The sequence below is a fragment of the Balaenoptera borealis genome (assembly GCF_965194805.1).
Source record: "Balaenoptera borealis genome assembly, chromosome: 13".
In the NCBI taxonomy this organism is placed as follows: Eukaryota; Metazoa; Chordata; class Mammalia; order Artiodactyla; family Balaenopteridae; genus Balaenoptera; species Balaenoptera borealis.
The window spans coordinates 19,306,816-19,325,019 of NC_138870.1; the positions used below are offsets into that span (position 1 = coordinate 19,306,816).

Consider the following 18,204-nt stretch of genomic DNA (forward strand, 5'->3'; position numbering starts at 1 on the left):
GAAAATGGGTGAGTCACCATTCTTAGTCACTTGATTGACTCTAAATCTTATACACTTTATTATTATTCATGAAAAGGCATTGATATGGTTGTGGTTATTTTATTGATATTTTAACAAGAGTTTTTTGTTTTATTTTAAAATTTAAATTTATTTTTTTATTTGCTAACCTATATTTTCCAGGGTGGAATTTTTATGAAGGATAATCTTAACCTTGTTTTAACTTGTAGTCTGGATCACTATTTAGTATAAAATAAAATAACCCTAAATCGGGTAATAAAAAACTTTAAATGCACTGTAAAAACCTGAACTATCAAGGAAGAGCTACCTAAAATGGTTACTAGTTCAGTGTTTTTTCTTTACTCATACATTCAGTGCCACTGTATGTTCAATCATATACTGGAATAAGAATGTCAGAAATGCCATATTTTGTTCCTCAGTATTTCATGCTTCTCCCCCGCTGCCATTTAAACGTGTTATCATTGTGTCTGAGCATTTTCTGCAAAACCTCCATTTATTTCACTAGCATTTGAATACTTCCTGTGTGCTAGGATTTGCTCTGTGGATTGCACAAGGAGAAGTGGAAGGGACCTACTGCCTCTCCAGGAAGCCATGTGCCATGTAGTGGGCAAGTCAGATCACAATACACAAGTTTACATTCAGAATGATGAGTGCTGTGTGGTGAAGGTGTACACGTCCAGGGTAAAGTTACTGGACGCTAGAGTAAGGGATGAAGCGAAAGTTTCCCAGAACAGAATACTTCCTTTTTCTGTGTAATAGAGAGCATTTTGCCAACATTAGTGTAATCATGGTTACTTTTTCTCTCTTGTTCTCTTTCTGCCTTACATAACACTGTAGAGCAAGTAGAGTGAGTTGGAAACATTTTCAGTTTCTCATATTGGTTATTTTGCTTTTCATCTTTATCCTTTTCTCCGTAACAACAATACATAAAAGGAGTCCAAATGAATGTATCATGTGAATTATAATAGCCTTAGTTAATAAGCTAATTTTTTTGGTTTTAAAGTACTTTAAATATTGTTTAAACTGTCCTGAGATTTGAACAATTTAACTCAGTAGAGTGTGGATTTCATTACTGCGTAAGAAACAAAAAAAGAAAAATGTAGCTTTTGAAAATTCAGATTATAGTTTTATTCAGTAATCTTATGCTTTACCCATTGTGTGCTAGTGAGTGTGCTAATTATATACAGATAAAATATAGTCTTAGCTCTTAAAGCAATGCTTTACTTTTTAGAGGTCAAGGATCCCTTGAGAATCTGGAAAATTGAGAATCCCCTCAGAATCTGCCTATATAAAATTTTGTGTAAAGTTTTCGGGAGTATTCTCATTTTCTTTCCACCCTTGAATCCCCAATTAAAAATTCATATCTTAAAGAATTAACAAGATAGTCATGCCATATGAGCTATTAATTATTAATAGTGATGTGGATGTTCCTCTAAATAATTGGAAATTTTAGAATTCAGAAGTTAAATTTGTAGAAGAAAAAAGTTCAGTGCATTTTTTTGGTAGGAAAGCATTTTCCAGTAATTTGATTTTTCTGGCACCCGAAATAAGAGAAGCAGGCCTCTTTAATTTTACTTTGTTGCAGAAGATTAAATTTAAGGTTGAGTTCCACTTTGTTTGCAGTTGTTTGAAAAGAATAGTTAATGCAGATTAAAAAAAATTTTTTTTCCTTTTAAGCTTTGTGTCTTGTAAAATGTGAGTTTGCCAAATTTTCTTCATCTGCTACAGATTAGGTATGCCATTGTTGCTGCCATGTGGCGGCGCACCCGTGCTTCTTAAACGCACTGACTGGAGGTTTATCGCATCACTTGTTCACATGCACGGAGCCTGGTAACAGCCTCATCTGTATCTTGTTAGCTTCATTTTCTTATTTTTAAAATTTCATTATTTATAAACTCAACATAGCATTTAAAAATAAAGGCTAGTTTTAATGAATTAATGCTACTACAAAAAGTCATTGCTAAAATTTTCGTACTGAAACAGATTTTAACTTTTGTTAAAATGATCTATGCTTTATTTAAATTGTATTTATAAGCAGGCATGTTTTACCTGCCATTTTATTTATGTTTGCCAAATTCTAAATATAATTTTGAAAATTGAAATTGAAGCTTTTGTTTATGTGGCAAAAGTAAGCTTCAGGACTGGGCTGTGTATTTTTATTGGCATGTAACCGTTAATATGAGCTCTACAAGAATTTGTGTTTAAAAGAGCTAAAGCAATCAACAGCTGCAATTTAAAACATTGTTTATTAAAACTGTTTGGTTGGCTCAGTAATACAACTTAGTAAATCCTCTGGAATCCTGATTTCTTGAAGGCTGGGTGGTTAGGTATTTCCCAAATCGTGTTTAGTCTCTTATTCATCTTAATCTTTTTAAACTGTCATTTTTTTTTCCTCCTAAAAGTAATGTTTATTGCAAAGAATAAAGGAAAAAAGGTCACTTGTCTACCATCTGAAATGAAACTAGTAGAAACATTTTGTTTTGGTTTATTTCCATTCATCTTTTTCCCCCTGTGCATTATGTTTTTTTTTCTTTTTTCCTCTCTTCAGGCATAATATTTTAATAATTTGGATCACTGTGTTTACTATTTTGTGTCTTTTTTCATATAACATTTGTAATTCTCCTGGTCATTTAATAATTTTTGAAAATGAAATTTTTATCATGGCTGCACAGTATTTTGTCATGGTGGTGGTCTTTACTCTCTCATTCCCAAGGGTACCTAGAAAAAAATTTTAAAATATGTTCTGACTTTTCATTTTGGAGCTTATTAGTAAAGTGATTTGGTTAAAGCTTGTTCTGTCTTCCCATTCTGCAGTTTAGTGAAGTGATTTGGTTAACTTTAAGACTTTCTGTGGAATAGTTTTTGTGAATTCAGGAATTTAAACTGGTTGAGTTGCAGTGGTTTATGTAGTCACCAACTTTTAAAAACCTTATATTATTTTGTCAATATGCATATAGATTTTGGTAACTGACTGGGCTTTTATACTTTGATGATCTCACTTATTTTACTCTAGACTTGACTATTATAAAAATTTTGAATTAAATATTAAATACAATTACATTAAATTTTTTTGCTTTTGTCTAAAATACTCCACTTGCCATTACATTTTTCGTCATATAATTCTCTTTTTCTGAGTTTGAATATGATCAACATACATCCCCAGATTAAACATATAAATCTGTATGACACATGACAGTCCAAAAGCTCTTTTATCTGGGAAAAGCCAGTGTGTATAAACCAGAAGTTTGTTTTGTTACCTGAGCTTGATGTTTTAAAAGATAATGTAACTAGACATATGCTCTGCATTTTCTCAATATCAGCAGCTTAGAAAGTGTTCTTACAGCCATCTCTGTTCATGTATCTGTTTTAACTGTTGAGCCCTGTTAGCCTTTGAGTTTGTGATCCCTTGATGTAGACAGTGACCCATTTTGATTTTTTTTTTTTCTAATGTTTCTCTCTGTCTCTCTTTCTCTCTCTCTTTTTCTCGTCTTTTAAAAAATAGGACCTATATCTCTGTTGAGTCAAACCCTCTCTAATACTCAGTACTCGAAAATGAAGTGTTCTTAAGCAGGAGTTTGTCCCTTGGGCAGGCGGAACAGGATAGTCTTTGGAGAATTATAATGAAATACGCATACCTGTATCTATGTTTAGCACTAATTTAGAATAAGAATCTCTTTAGTTTATGTAAAAATTTCTCAAATTAAAAAAATATTTAAAAGCAACTATACCTTTGCTCTTTTTAAATGATAAAACAACCACCTTAAGGCTGCTCAAATATGCTATTGGAAACCTTAATTATGTAGCATTCCAGGAATATGTAAGAGTTTGATAGCAACTAACTTCTTAAATTAGGCATGTTGTTACGTTGATCAGCAAGTGTTATAACGTAAGTGCAGGGTTCTCAGAATTCAAGTCTTTGAAAGTCTGTATTTTATTTTCGTATATAGATTAGCTTGTCAATTCACTGTTGGAGTATCATAGATTAATTTTTTGTTAAAGTTGCATAGATTATTAAGTTTCCAAAGATAGTTTTCATTTCTAACTAAACTTGAATTTTTAAGTAACTGATGCCCCCATGTGGTTAAAGACATATTTTGCTTTTGTTTGAACTTGGAGAATGACTGTATCTTGACTTTTCTTTAGTGTAGTGGACATTAATGTTCACAAAGAAGCTGTTGACCCAGATAAATAATTTGAATTTTGTAAAGCTCATTGCCATAAAATTCACAGCCTTACCCTGTATTGTCTCAGAAGTGCATGTAACCAAGCACGTACAATGAGACAAAATATTGGAAGCTATTTAATTATAAATAGCATAGGGATTTTCTGATCCTATATGTGATTTCTTATGTCTCTGTTTTTGTGTCTCACATAGGTGATGTACAGTTCATTGATTATGAATATTCTGGATACAACTACCTGGCATATGATATTGGAAATCATTTCAATGAATTTGCAGGTAAAATCTAGAGGAACATGTTCCTCTAATGGAGTAGCATATATAATTTTGAAAGGGTGCTTTTCGAATTGTTTTTCCTTTTCTTTAAAGAAGATCAACTGGGGGTAGGAGCAACAATTTTTATTTTCTTCCTGACCTTTTTGGTTTTTCTTTATTATTGGAGGAAAGAGGTGATGACCTCTTCCTTAATTTCTTAAGGAAAATAATGATTGTGGCTTTTTTTTTTTTTTAAAGACTTTGGAAAGTCCCCTTTTTTTTTTTTTTTTTTAAATGATTTTTTTTTAATTTATTTATTTCTATTTATGGCTGTGTTGGGTCTTCATTTCTCTGCGAGGGCTTTCTCTAGTTGTGGCAAGCGGGGGCCACTCTTCATCACGGTGCGCGGGCCTCTCACTATCGCAGCCTCTCTTGTTGCGGAGCACAGGCTCCAGACGCGCAGGCTCAGTAGTTGTGGCTCACGGGCTTAGTTGCTCCGCGGCATGTGGGATCCTCCCAGACCAGGGCTCGAACCCGTGTCCCCTGCATTGGCAGGCAGATTCTCAACCACTGCGCCACCAGGGAAGCTCCGATTGTGGCTTTTTTATGTGTGACTTTTGTTAAGAATTGACATAGTTGCTTTGTAAATCTCATCTCATCTGATTTTTTCTACACAACAAGTTGGGTAATATACCCAGTTTACAAATGAGTAAAGTAACTCACCAAGGTCACAGTAAAATGCGAAGAACTAAGATTTGAAACCAACTTTTTAATCATTTAAAAGCCTTTGCTGTTTCTATTGTGTCCTTGGGCTTTTGGAATGTTGTTTAACTAAAGAGCTCAAGAATTTTTTTTTTTTTTTTTTCATTGGCTATGAATAATTGAAAACCTGGTCATTTTTACCCCTGAAAATAATCTTTTATTACCATCAAAGATAAAAGTTTAAGTTTTTTTAATGTAAGTATAATTAATTTAAAATACATTTTATGGCTATATTTAGAAACATGAAATGCTCTAAAATAGTGAAGATTAGGGAATTCCCCTGGATGGTTTATACCTAGCAGGAACTTTTCATTGCTGAATTTGTATTTTTATATATTTACGTATTCATGTATTTTCATATACTTCTAAGTTATCAGACTGGGTAAAGAGAGGTGGGGGAAAGTTTTAGTTTACGTGTTTTCAGTTATTTCCCTCCACCAAGCCTCGGTACATGCCATATCCCCACATACATGTTGTACATAAATATCTATAGGAAGGGAAAGCAGTTGTGCATATAATGAGATATCACCATGTTAGTAATATGGATAGTCACTGCTGTGGATACAAAAGAGTGATCTTAATATGATTTTGTGTAGAAAAATATTGAAAAAGTTAGGTAGAGTTTGGATGTGCAGATAGAAGAGAAAGAGAGGCCACTGCAGGAAGAAGGAAGAAATCTTCAAGATGAGTATACCTATTTCTGTAGGATATAAAATCCATGAAGGAGAATAGAGTGTCATAAGACCAGAGAAGTAAGTTTGGATCAACTTAGGAAGAACCTTGAAGGCTAGGCAAAATACTATGAACTAGATTAGTATTTTTCAAACTATACATCATGAGATCAGATATGTGGGGTAATTAAAGCAAGGAAGGGAAAAGAAATAGAATGTATCAGAATTGGAAGGTGTAGTTAGGGTAAATATTGTTCTGTGAAATTTAGTATCAGGTGTGTGTATAAGGTTTCAATATAAAAATGTATTTCTTACTCTGTGAGAAATGGTTAAAGAAGCTTTAGAGCCACAGTTCTAGGAAATGCTCTAGATATTTAGTGTGCATAAGAATCTCATAAGAATCCCCTGAGGTACTTATTAAAATCGAAGATTTGTGGCTTCTGATGCAGGTGGTTCAAGCAAGCTTCATACTTTGAGGAAAAACTGAGGCAATGAGAATTGATTATAGTGATCAACTGTACTGTGCATTAGAATTTAATTTGGAATATATTATGATTGGTTTATTATTCTAATAAATGCTATTTACTTAATAATATCTAGTATTTCAGCCCAAAATGGAAACATTTAATAATTTTTTTCTGAAAACATATGTAGATGGTAGGGATTATTAAAGTTTGCAGAAGATGTGTAATGTGTTCTTAAAAATCTCAGTGTACTTTCTTTTCTATTTTAGGTGTGAGTGATGTAGACTATAGTCTTTATCCAGACAGAGAACTGCAGGGCCAGTGGCTGCGTTCTTACCTTGAAGCCTACAAAGAATATAAGGGTTTTGGGTCTGAAGTTACTGAAAAGGAAGTAGAAATACTCTTCATTCAAGTCAATCAGTTTGCATTGGTAAGTTTAAATTTAAACAATTAATGAAAGATTCTTGATATAATGTTAAAAACTAAAAATTTTCATCATTTTTTAAACAGTTCCCCATTTTGAGTTTTGTGAACTTGTTATTTGTTTAAAATAATGACAAAATGAGATTGTTTAAAATTCCCCCACTGTAATGCTTTTGAGGACAAAAATTTTGTTTCATTCACTGCTATATCCCCAGCCCCTAGAACAACAATGCCTAGCCACATGGTTAAGTGCTCAGTGAAATTATTTGTTTAATGAATGGATTCTAGTTAGAGTTAGGATTAATGTGTGAAGTAGTTTTTTTTAATATCTAATTCTCTTTCTTTATGTTATAAAAAACATAATCAAGGACAGACTTATGGGTAGTAAGGTTTTTCCACAATACATTTAATCATCACATGTTAACATGTTAACATATCATGTTAACACGATAAAAGTAGATTGGAAGGACTAGTAGAATTATGTTTTCATAACCACCAGTATTTTGTCTTACTGACCTTCTTTTGATAAGCAGTTATTTCCTGCATCTTTGATATTGTAATGCTTTATTATTTTCAAGACCCACTTCTCTTTACTCTAAATGCATTTACGCTTTCAAATTTTAGTTCATTTAAATTACCTTTTGAGAATGACGTGATGCCATTAGAATGAGCTTTCAGCTAAGGTGTTGAGACAATTAAATTGAATACTGGGTTGAAGTTATTTTAGCTACTACTTCTTTTTAGTTTTAATATAATTCTCTGCAGTTGACATGGGGAATATTTGCTATGTAGTCTTCACAAAAAGACCCTATTGGTGGCTCACAGGTGTACTGTTTCCATAGTCTTAAGAGCAGCATTCCCCCAGAGCCATACAGAATACATCTTAAGTAAGAGGTGTGCTGAAAGGTGGCTTCTTTACCTGCTGTTCTGATGTCTATTTTGAGTAGAACTGTTGGTTAAATTAATGACATGCTCTCCAGTTCGTCTTAGGATGCCTGCTGTTTCTATTTATTCTATTTAAGCATGATCTTAAAGTAGAGAATATAGGGTTTTCTTAACAATAATGACATAATTGCTAAATCCAGTTAAAACTCTTCAGTCTTTATCTTACTTGATCTGTCCATAGCATTTGACATTATTTTCCATTGATTCCAATTTTTTTTTTGTTAATTTTTGTGGTCCCATTCTTCCTTGGTTTTCCTCTTTTGTGCCCTCCTGCTTGTCTCCTTCTCTGGCTCCTCTTTCTTCTTACTCTTCCTCCAACCCTCTTACACGCTAGTGTTTCCTAGTATTCGGATTTGGGGCCTCCCTCCTTTCATTTTATGTACTTTATGTACTTTTTTTTTTTTTTTGGCCGTGCCACACGGCTTGTGAGATCTTAGTTCCCTGACCAGGGATTGAACCCAGGCCCTCGGCAGTGAGAACACGGAGTCCTAACCACTGGACTACTGGAGAGTTCTCCACTTTATATACTTTTATTGGGTGATCTAGTCCCCTGGCTTTTATTGCCCTTTCTGTTAATGATCCCACTGACAGGCTCCAGATCAGTACTGACTGTATCTATCCGGGGTCCCATTAGTATTTGACCACAAGGTGTCCAAACTTGAATTTTATTTTCTGCATCCTATCCTCTGTCCCATTCTTTATTCTTTATTGTACTATCTTGACTTAATTGAAATGCTGTCCATTCTGTTGCTGTATTCTGAAACCAGGAAAGAATTTTTTTTCATGTGTTCCTCTTCTTCTCACATTGTTTCTCTTTTCCGGTTCTATTCTAAAATTCTGTCAATTCCAAACCTTTCTCCTTAATTGCATGACCTTTGATTAAGGCCTTTGTCTCTCACCTATGTTAGTTTTTAAAAGGTGTTACCTACCAAAAAAGTGAAGTTTTATGTATAATGCTTCTCTAGTATAGAATCATTTAGTTATTTTACATTACTATATGAATAAAAATTGAGAAATACATTTGCCAGCACTGCTTGAAATGGTGGGGAGAGCTGTTTTGATGTTATTTTTAGGTGTAGAATGTCCCCTGATTTTAGTCTTTTCTACTACAGAACCCACCTAATAGGTAGAGATTATGATACCATTTGCAGATGATTTTTATATCATTAGAATATGCTGAGGTGATTAAGACTAATGGTTCTCAAACTTTTTGGTCTCAGTACCTTATTTTACACTTCCAAAACTTTTTTGAAGACCTCTACGAGATTTTGTTTATATGGTTTAATTATCAGTATTTACCATTCTTGGAAATTAAAACAAATTCAAAATATTTATTAAATACATATTTTTTTAAAAAGCTCATATTAACATAAACAGCATTTTAAAAATGAAAAATAGCTATTTTCCAAGTCAAAAAACACTTCAGTGAGAAGGATGACATAATTTTTTATACTTTTACAAACCTCTGTAATGTCTGGCATAACAAAAGCTGTATTCTCATATTTGCTTCTGCATTTCATCTCTTACAATGTATGGTTTCGGTTGAAGTATATGAAGATAGTCCTGTTTCACACACATAGGGTTGTTGGAATAGAGGAGTATTTTGCCTTTTCAGAGAATTGTGGATATTCTTTTTTGATGCTTCACCAAAACTCAGCAAGTGATAGTTTCTTAAAGGTTAATTGTAATGTTCAGTCTGAACACTTAAGTTAACTTTTGTATTCTATTACATTAATCTCCATTAGTTTATCTTGCACTTTGAATGGTTCTTTTATCAATGCGTGATTTTGTAATTTGAATGTCATTCATTAGTCATTTGGAAAATATGGATTTATTGAGCTGTATAGAACTTCTAAAAGTTGATACATCTCATTATATGATATTTTAAAAATCACATTTATTGATATCACCACCAGTATCAGAAAAGTTTTAGGTACTTTATTGAGAAGCTGATAAGCTCACAGAGTTGAATACAAATTTTCCAAAGTTCTAATTTTAGGTTGAATAGTCAAAGTCTGTTATTGGCAACAAATACTGTCAGTTATTCTCATTGAAATGACAAGTTCTCTTTTTTATATTTGAGAAATGTCTGCCAAATACCCAAGTCTAATAACTCTAGTTCATATGTCAGTTGTTCTTCAAGTAAAAATGATGTTCCATTAAAAATGTGCAAGTTTAGCTCACAACTCAGTCATATGTGGTTTTCCTTGAGACAGCTTCATGCTTTGGGTATGCGTCAGCCATGCTTTATATGTACTTCCTGTATCATCCCACAGAATATCAGAATATCATGTACTCAAGGGTGGAGATTTAATAAAATTAATAGTTAAAGGACTTTAACTATTAAAGGACATTCTTTAGTGAGACTGGATTTGTACTGTGAGTGTGTGGTGGTGGTGAAGAATAAGACTACTATACTAATTCAGTTTGGTACCACTACCTTGACTTATGGTAAGGTACCGGGAGCTTCACCCAGTATTGCTTTTTCATCATTGCAAATGTGAACATAGTCGAAAAGGCAAGTAACATATTAGTATTATTATGAAAATAGTTTTGGGCCTCAGAATCTTCCATGGATTCATGGACCACTTTGAGAACCACTGATTGAGACTTTCAAAAGAAGGAAGGCATCTCATCTCATAAATCACTTTTCAATACCTGAGACACTGCCTTAGACAGAAAGAAGACCATTTAAAAAAATCTTCATCATTTTTGTCATTTTGGTTTCATATAATTATAATAATTAACATTTTATTGAATGTTTGTTGTATGCCAGCTGCTCCGATGTGGTTTTTTTTCCACACACCAATCAGTTCTCTAGTTCTCAGCAAGCAGTGATTGGGTGTCCTACAAATTTAACTCAGGTCTGACACTATCCACCTGGAGATAGTGTCAGATTCCATAGGTTAAAGGTTCAGTCCCACAAGACTGCCCCCTCACCCCTTTAGCCACTCACAAGTCCACTGGCTTTAAATGGGAGGCTTCCACAACTCCCTCCTTGGGGCCTATTAATTTGCTAGAGTGGCTCACAGAACTCAGAGAAACGTTTACATTTGTTTACCAGTTTATCATAAAGGATATTATAAGGATACAGAAGAACAGTTGGATGAAGAGGTACAGTACTGTGAGGTCTGGAAGTGTCCTGGGTGTAGGAACTTACGTTCCTGTGGAGTTTCAGGTGTACCACCCTCCCAGCATGTGCGTAGGTTCTGGTTCACGAAATATGGAAGCTCTCCAAACCCCTTCCTTTTAGGTTTTAGTGGATGCTTCATTACCAAAGCAAGATTGATTAAATCATTGGCCATCTCAGTTTTCAGTCCCTCTTCCCTCCCTGGAAGTCTGGAGGTGGTGGGGCCGAAAGTTCCAACCTTCTAATCACGTGGTTAGTTTCCCTGGCAACCAGCCCTCAAGCTTAGGGGCTTTCTAAAAGACACCTCATTAACATGTGGTTGAAAGGGGCTTGTTAAGAATAACAAAGACATTCCTTTCACATTTATGGCTGTGGAACTATTTCAGGAACCAATGACAAAAGACCAAATATTATAACAAAAGATGCTCCCAGTTGCTCTATGCTTAGGAAGTCCAAGGAGCTATGAGCCAGGAACAGTGAATGAAGATCAAATGTCTATATCTTATTATAAATTATAATATCTCACTTGCATTTTACAGATGAGGGAACAAATGTACAGAGGGGTTAATTAAGTTGCTTACAGCCACACACCTAGTAATTTTTTTCTAGTTATAGTATTTCTAGTTAGAATAGAGTATTTCTTGGGAAGTAAAGTCTTAGTGTTATCAGAAACTTTTTTTTTTTTTTTTTTAGATGATCAAATATTTAACTCTGTTCAATGCAGTGTTGTGTAGTCCCAGCCTAGAAAAGCTAAGGAGTACAGTGCAATGGTAAAACTTAGTAGAATCTGACCACTATAGAAAGATATGAAAATTAAAGCTGGATATATAGTAAGGTAGGATTCCAGTAGGGAAAAATATAGATCAATCCATTTTCAAGATATGAGAACAGATGGTCTAAATATTTGGATGTGGATTATAGCTAATCTAAAAATGCATAGGTAGAGATAAATGTAAGCTAAATATCAATCTATGTAAGTGTTAAAAATGTACACATGCAACTTTTATTTTTGCTTGTATGTACAATATAATTTATACCAATATTCTGTTTAATGCTTTCAAAGAGAAAGCCAATTGGAAGGCTCATAAATATGTAGCAGAAAAAACTGAAACACAGAACAAAATATGTTTTCTAATAAGATGTAATAAGTAGGGATATAAAAAGAATGATGACTAAAAAAGTAAAGTACCAAGTGCTTTAAAAATCTGTCATTAAACAAGATAAATTGAAGACAGTAAAGTAGACAGAAACTAATGGGAAAAAGCAAGCTGGAGATAAGTATTCCTAAGTAATCAGAATGAAAGAAATGCATCTGAACCACAGAAGGCATAAAAACTAGGAGCCAGCATATGCTTGGCAATCTTTTCTGTGTAGCTTTACTGAACTGACCAAAACACTGCCAATTTTTTTTTTATTGTAATAATTTTTTATTGAATGAAAGATTTAAAAAATTTTATAGTGCTTTACAATTTCTAAAAGTATCACACACGTGACTTCATATAACCCCATGATAACCCTTTTTTCCCCCACCCCTATATTGCCCACCCCAAGTGGTAACCACTAGTTTGTTCTTTTTATCTGTGAGTATGCTTTTTTTTTTTAATTTTATTTAATTTATTTTTTTATACAGCAGGTTCTTAATAGTCATCAATTTTATCCACATCAGTGTATGTATGTCAATCCCAATCGCCCAGTTCATCACACCACCACCCCCACTACCCGCCGCTTTCCCCCCTTGGTGTCCATACGTTTATTCTCTACATCTGTGTCTCAATTTCTGCCCTGAAAACCGGTTCATCTGTACCATTTTTCTAGGTTCCATGTATATGCGTTAATATACAATATTTGTTTTTCTCTTTCTGTCTTACCTCACTCTGTATGACAGTCTCTAGATCCATCCACATCTCAACAGATGACCCAATTTCGTTCCTTTTTATGGCTGAGTAATATTCCATTGTATATATGTACCACATCTTCTTTATCCATTCGCCTGTCGATGGGCATTTAGGTTGCTTCATGACCTGGCTACTGTAAATAGTGCTGCAATGAACATTGGGGTGCATGTGTCTTTTTGAATTGTGGTTTTCTCTGGGTATATGCCCAGTAGTGGGATTGCTGGATCATATATATGGTAATTCTATTTTTAGTTTTTTAAGGAACCTCCATACTGTTCTCCATAGTGGCTGTATCAGTTTACATTCCCACCAACAGTGCAAGAGGGTTCCCTTTTCTCCGTACCCTCCCCAGCATTTGTTGTTTGTAGATTTTCTGTTGAAACCCATTCTAACTGGCATGAGGTGATACCTCTTTGTAGTTTTGATTTGCATTTCTCTAATAGTGATGCTGAGTAGCTTTTCATGTGCTTCTTGGCCATCTGTATGTCTTCTTTGGAGAAATGTCTATATAGGTCTTCTGCCCATTTTTGGATTGGGTTGTTTGTTTTTTTAATATGGAGCTGCATGAGCTGTTTATATATTTTGGAGATTAATCCTTTGTCTGTTGATTCCTTTGCAAATATTTTCTCCCATTCTGAGGGTTGTCTTTTCGTCTTGTTTATGGTTTCCTTTGCTGTGCAAAAGCTTTGAAGTTTCATTAGGTCCCATTTGTTTATTTTTGTTTTTATTTCCATTACTCTAGGAGTTGGATGAAAAGAGATCTTTCTGTGATTTATATCAAAGAGTGTTCTTCCTATGTTTTCCTCTAAGAGTTTTATAGTGTCCAGTCTTACATTTAGGTCTCTAATCCATTTTGAGTTTATTTTTGTGTATTTTGTTAGGGAGTATTCTAATTTCATTCTTTTACATGTAGCTGTCCAGCTTTCCCAGCACCACTTATTGAAGAGACTGTCTTTTCTCAGTTGCATATCCTTGGTTCCTTTGTCATAGATTAGTTGACCATAGGTGCATGGGTTTACCTCTGGGCTTTCTATCTTGTTCCATTGATCTATGTTTCTGTTTTTGTGCCAGTACCATATTGTCTTGATTACTGTAGCTTTGTAGTATAGTCTGAAGTCAGGGAACCTGATTCCTCCGGCTCCGTTTTTTTCCCTCAAGACTGCTTTGGCTATTCGGGGTCTTTTGTGTCTCCATACAAATCTTAAGATGATTTGTTCTAGTTCCGTAAAAAATGCCATTGGTAATTTGATAGGGATTGCATTGAATCTGTAGATTGCTTTGTGTAGTATAGTCATTTTCACAATGTTGATTCTTCCAATCCAAGAACATGGTATATCTCTCCATCTGTTGGTATCATCTTTAATTTCTTTCATCAGTGTCTTATAGTTTTCTGCAAAGAGGTCTTTTGTCTCCCTAGGTGGGTTTATTCCTAGGTATTTTATTCTTTTTGTTGCAATGGTAAATGGGAGTGTTTCCTTAATTTCTCTTTCAGATTTTTCATCATTAGTGTATAGGAATGCAAGAGATTTCTGTGCATTAATTTTGTATCCTGCAACTTTACCAAATTCATTGATTAGCTCTAGTAGTTTTCTGGTGGCATATTTAGGATTCTCTGTGTATAGTATCATGTCATCTGCAAACAGTGACAGTTTTACTTCTTCTTTTCCAATTTGTATTCCTTTTATTTCTTTTTCTTCTCTGATTGCCGTGGCTAGGACTTCCAAAACTCTGTTGAATAATAGTGGTGAGAGTGGATATCCTTGTCTCGTTCCTGATCTTAGAGGAAATGCTTTCAGTTTTTCACCATTGAGAATGATGTTTGCTGTGGGTTTGTCGTATATGGCCTTTATTATGTTGAGATAGGTTCCCTCTATGCCCACTTTCTGGAGAGTTTTTATCATAAATGGGTGTTGAATTTTGCCAAAAGCTTTTTCTGCATCTATTGAGATGATCATATCGTTTTTATTCTTCAGTTTGTTAATATGGTGTACCACATTGATTGATTTGCGTATATTGAAGAATCCTTGCATCGCTGGGATAAATCCCACTTGATCATGGTGTATGATCCTTTTAATGTGTTGTTCGATTCTGTTTGCTAGTATTTTGTCGAGGATTTTTGCATCTATATTCATCAGTGATATTGGTCTGTAATTTTCTTTTTGTGTAGTATCCTTGTCTGGTTTTGGTATCAGGGTGTTGGTGGCCTCATAGAATGAGTTTGGGAGTGTTCCATCCTCTGTAATTTTTTGGAAGAGTTTGAGAAGGATGGGTGTTAGCTCTTCTCTAAATGTTTGATAGAATTCACCTGTGAAGCCATCTGGTCCTGGACTTTGTTTGTTGGAAGATTTTTAATCACAGTTTCAATTTCATTACTTGTGATTGGTCTGTTGATATTTTCTATTTCTTCCTGGTTCAGTCTTGGAAGGTTATACCTTTGTAAGAATTTGTCCATTTCTTCCACGTTGTCCATTTTATTGGCATAGAGTTGCTTGTAGTAGTCTCTTAGGATGCTTTGTATTTCTGCAGTGTCTGTTGTAACTTCTTTTTCATTTCTTTTTTTTTTTACATGGTTTTTAATCTATGTTAAAACACTTTTTTAAAAATTAATTAATTAATTGATTGATTTATTTTTGGCTGTGTTGGGTCTTCGTTTCTGTGTGAGGGCTTTCTCTAGTTGCGGCAAGAGGGGGCCACTCTTCATCGCGGTGCGCGGGCCTCTCACTATCGCGGCCTCTCTTGTTGTGGAACACAGGCTCCAGACGCGCAGCCTCAGTAGTTGTGGCTCACGGGCCCAGTTGCTCCGCAGCATGTGGGATCTTCCCAGACCAGGGCTCGAACCCGTGTCCCCTGCATTGGCAGGCAGACTCTCAACCACTGCGCCACCACGGAAGCCCTCCTTTTTCATTTCTAATTTTATTGATTTGAGTCCTCTCCCTCTTTTTCTTGATGAATCTGGCTAATGGTTTATCAATTTTGTTTATCTTCTCAAAGAAACAGCTTTTAGTTTTATTGATCTTTGCTATTGTTTTCTTTGTTTCTATTTCATTTATTTCTGCTCTGATCCGTATGATTTCTTTCCTTCTGCTACCTTTGGGTTTTGTTTGTTCTTCTTTCTCTAGTTCCTTTAGGTGTAAGGTTAGATTGTTTACTTGAGGTTTTTCTTGTTTCTTGAGGTAGGATTGTATAGCTATAAACTTCCCTCTTAGAACTGCTTTTGCTGCATCCCATAGGTTTTGGATCATCGTGTTTTCATTGTCATTTGTCTCTAGGTATTTTTTGATTTCCTCTTTGATTTCTTCAGTGACCTCTTGGTTATTTAGTAACATATTGTTTAGCCTCCATGTGTTTGTGTTTTTTACGTTTTTTTCCCTGTAATTGATTTCTAATCTCATACCGTTGTGGTCAGAAAAGATGCTTGATGTGATTTCAATTTTCTTAAATTTACTGAGGCTTGATTTGAGACCCAAGATGTGATCTATCCTGGAGAATGTTCCGTGTGCACTTGAGAAGAAAGTGTAATCTGCTGTTTTTGGATGGAGTCTCCTATAAATATCAGTTAAATCTATCTGGTCTATTGTGTCATTTAAAGCTTCTGTTTCCTTATTTATTTTCATTTTGGATGATCTGTCCATTGGTGTAAGTGAGGTGTTAACGTCCCCCACTATTATTGTGTTACTGTCGATTTCCTCTTTTATAGCTGTGAGCAGTTGCCTTATGTATTGAGGTGCTCCTTTGTTGGGTGCATATATATTTATAATTGTTATATCTTCTCCTTGGATTGATCCCTTGATCATTATGTAGTTTCCTTCTTTGCCTGTTGTAATAGTCTTTGTTTTAATGTCTATTTTATCTGATATGAGTATTGCTACTCCAGCTTCTTTTGATTTCCATTTGCATGGAATATCTTTTTCCATGCCCTCACTTTCAGTCTGAATGTGTCCCTAGGTTTGAAGTGGGTCTCTTGTAGACAGCATATATATGGGTCTTGTTTTTGTGTCCATTCAGCAATCCTGTGTCTTTTGGTTGGAGCATTTAATCCATTCACGTTTAAGGTAATTATCGATATATATGTTCCTATGGCCATTTTCTTAATCGTTTTGGGTTTGTTTTTGTAGGTCCTTTTCTTCTCTTGTGTTTCCCACTTAGAGAAGTTCCTTTAGAATTTGTTGTAGAGCTGGTTTGGTGGTGCTGAATTCTCTTAGCTTTTGCTTGTCTGTAAAGCTTTTGATTTCTCTGTCGAATCTGAATGAGATCCTTGCTGGGTAGAGTAATCTTGATTGTAGGTTCTTCCCTTTCATCACTTTAAGTATATCATGCCATTCCCTTCTGGCTTGTAGAGTTTCTGCTGAGAAATCAGCTGTAACATTATGGGAGTTCCCTTGTATGTTATTTGTCGTTTTTCCTTTGCTGCTTTCAATAATTTTTCTTTGTCTTTAATTTTTGCTAAATTGATTACTATGTGTCTTGGCATGTTTCTACTTGGGTTTATCCTATATGGGACTCGCTGCGCTTCCTGGTCTTGGGTGGCTATTTCTTTTCCCATGTTAGGGAAATTTTCGACTATAATCTGTTCAAATATTTTGTTGGGTCCTTTCTCTCTTCTCCTTCTGGGACCCCTATAATGCAAATGTTGTGTTTAATGTTGTCCCAGGGGTCTCTTAGGCTGTCTTCATTTCTTTTCATTCTTTTTCCTTTATTCTGTTCTGCAGCAGTGAATTCCACCATTCTGTCTTCCAGGTCACTTATCCGTTCTTCTGCCTCAGTTATTCTGCGATTGATTCCTTCAAGTGTAGTTTTCATTTCAGTTGTTGTATTGTTCATCTCTGTTTGTTTGTTCTTTAATTCTTCTAGGTCTTTGTTAAACACTTCTTGCATCTTCTCGATCTTTGCCTCCATTCTTTTTCCGAGGTCCTGGATCATCTTCACCGTCATTATTCTGAATTCTTTTTCTGGAAAGTTGCCTATCTCCACTTCATTTAGTTGTTTTTCTGGGGTTTTATCTTGTTCCTTCATCTGGTACATAGCCCTGTGCCTTTTCATCTTGTCTGTCTTTCTGTGAATGTGGTTTTTGTTCCACAGGCTGCAGGATTGTAGTTTTTCTTGCTTCTGCTGTGTGCCCTCTGGTGGATGAGGCTATCTGAGAGGCTTGTGTAAGTTTCCTGATGGGAGGGACTGGTGGTGGGTAGAGCTGACTGTTGCTCTGTTGGGCAGAGCTCAGTACAACTTTAATCCACTTGACTGCTGATGGGTGGGGCTCGATTCCCTCCCTGTTGGTTGTTTGGCCTGAGGCAACCCAACACTGGAGCCTACCTGAGCTCTTTGGTGGGGCTAATGACAGACTCTGGGAGGGTTCACGCCAAGGAGTACTTCCCAGAACTTCTGCTGCCAGTGTCCCCATCCCCTCGGTGAAACAGAGACACACCCCGCCTCTGCAGGAGACCCTCCAACACTAGCAGGTAGG

General features: G+C 35.2%; 1 protein-coding gene across 1 annotated transcript in view; it reads left to right on the forward strand.

The window, feature by feature from the left end:
• The window catches only part of ETNK1 (ethanolamine kinase 1), a 71,915-nt gene that overhangs the window by 46,394 nt on the left and 7,317 nt on the right, over positions 1-18,204 (forward strand). Inside the window, exons 5-6 of the mRNA XM_082352007.1 lie at positions 4,394-4,477; positions 6,620-6,780. Of these exons, the coding sequence (XP_082208133.1) occupies positions 4,394-4,477; positions 6,620-6,780 (245 nt within the window). The remainder of the gene's footprint in view (positions 1-4,393; positions 4,478-6,619; positions 6,781-18,204) is intronic.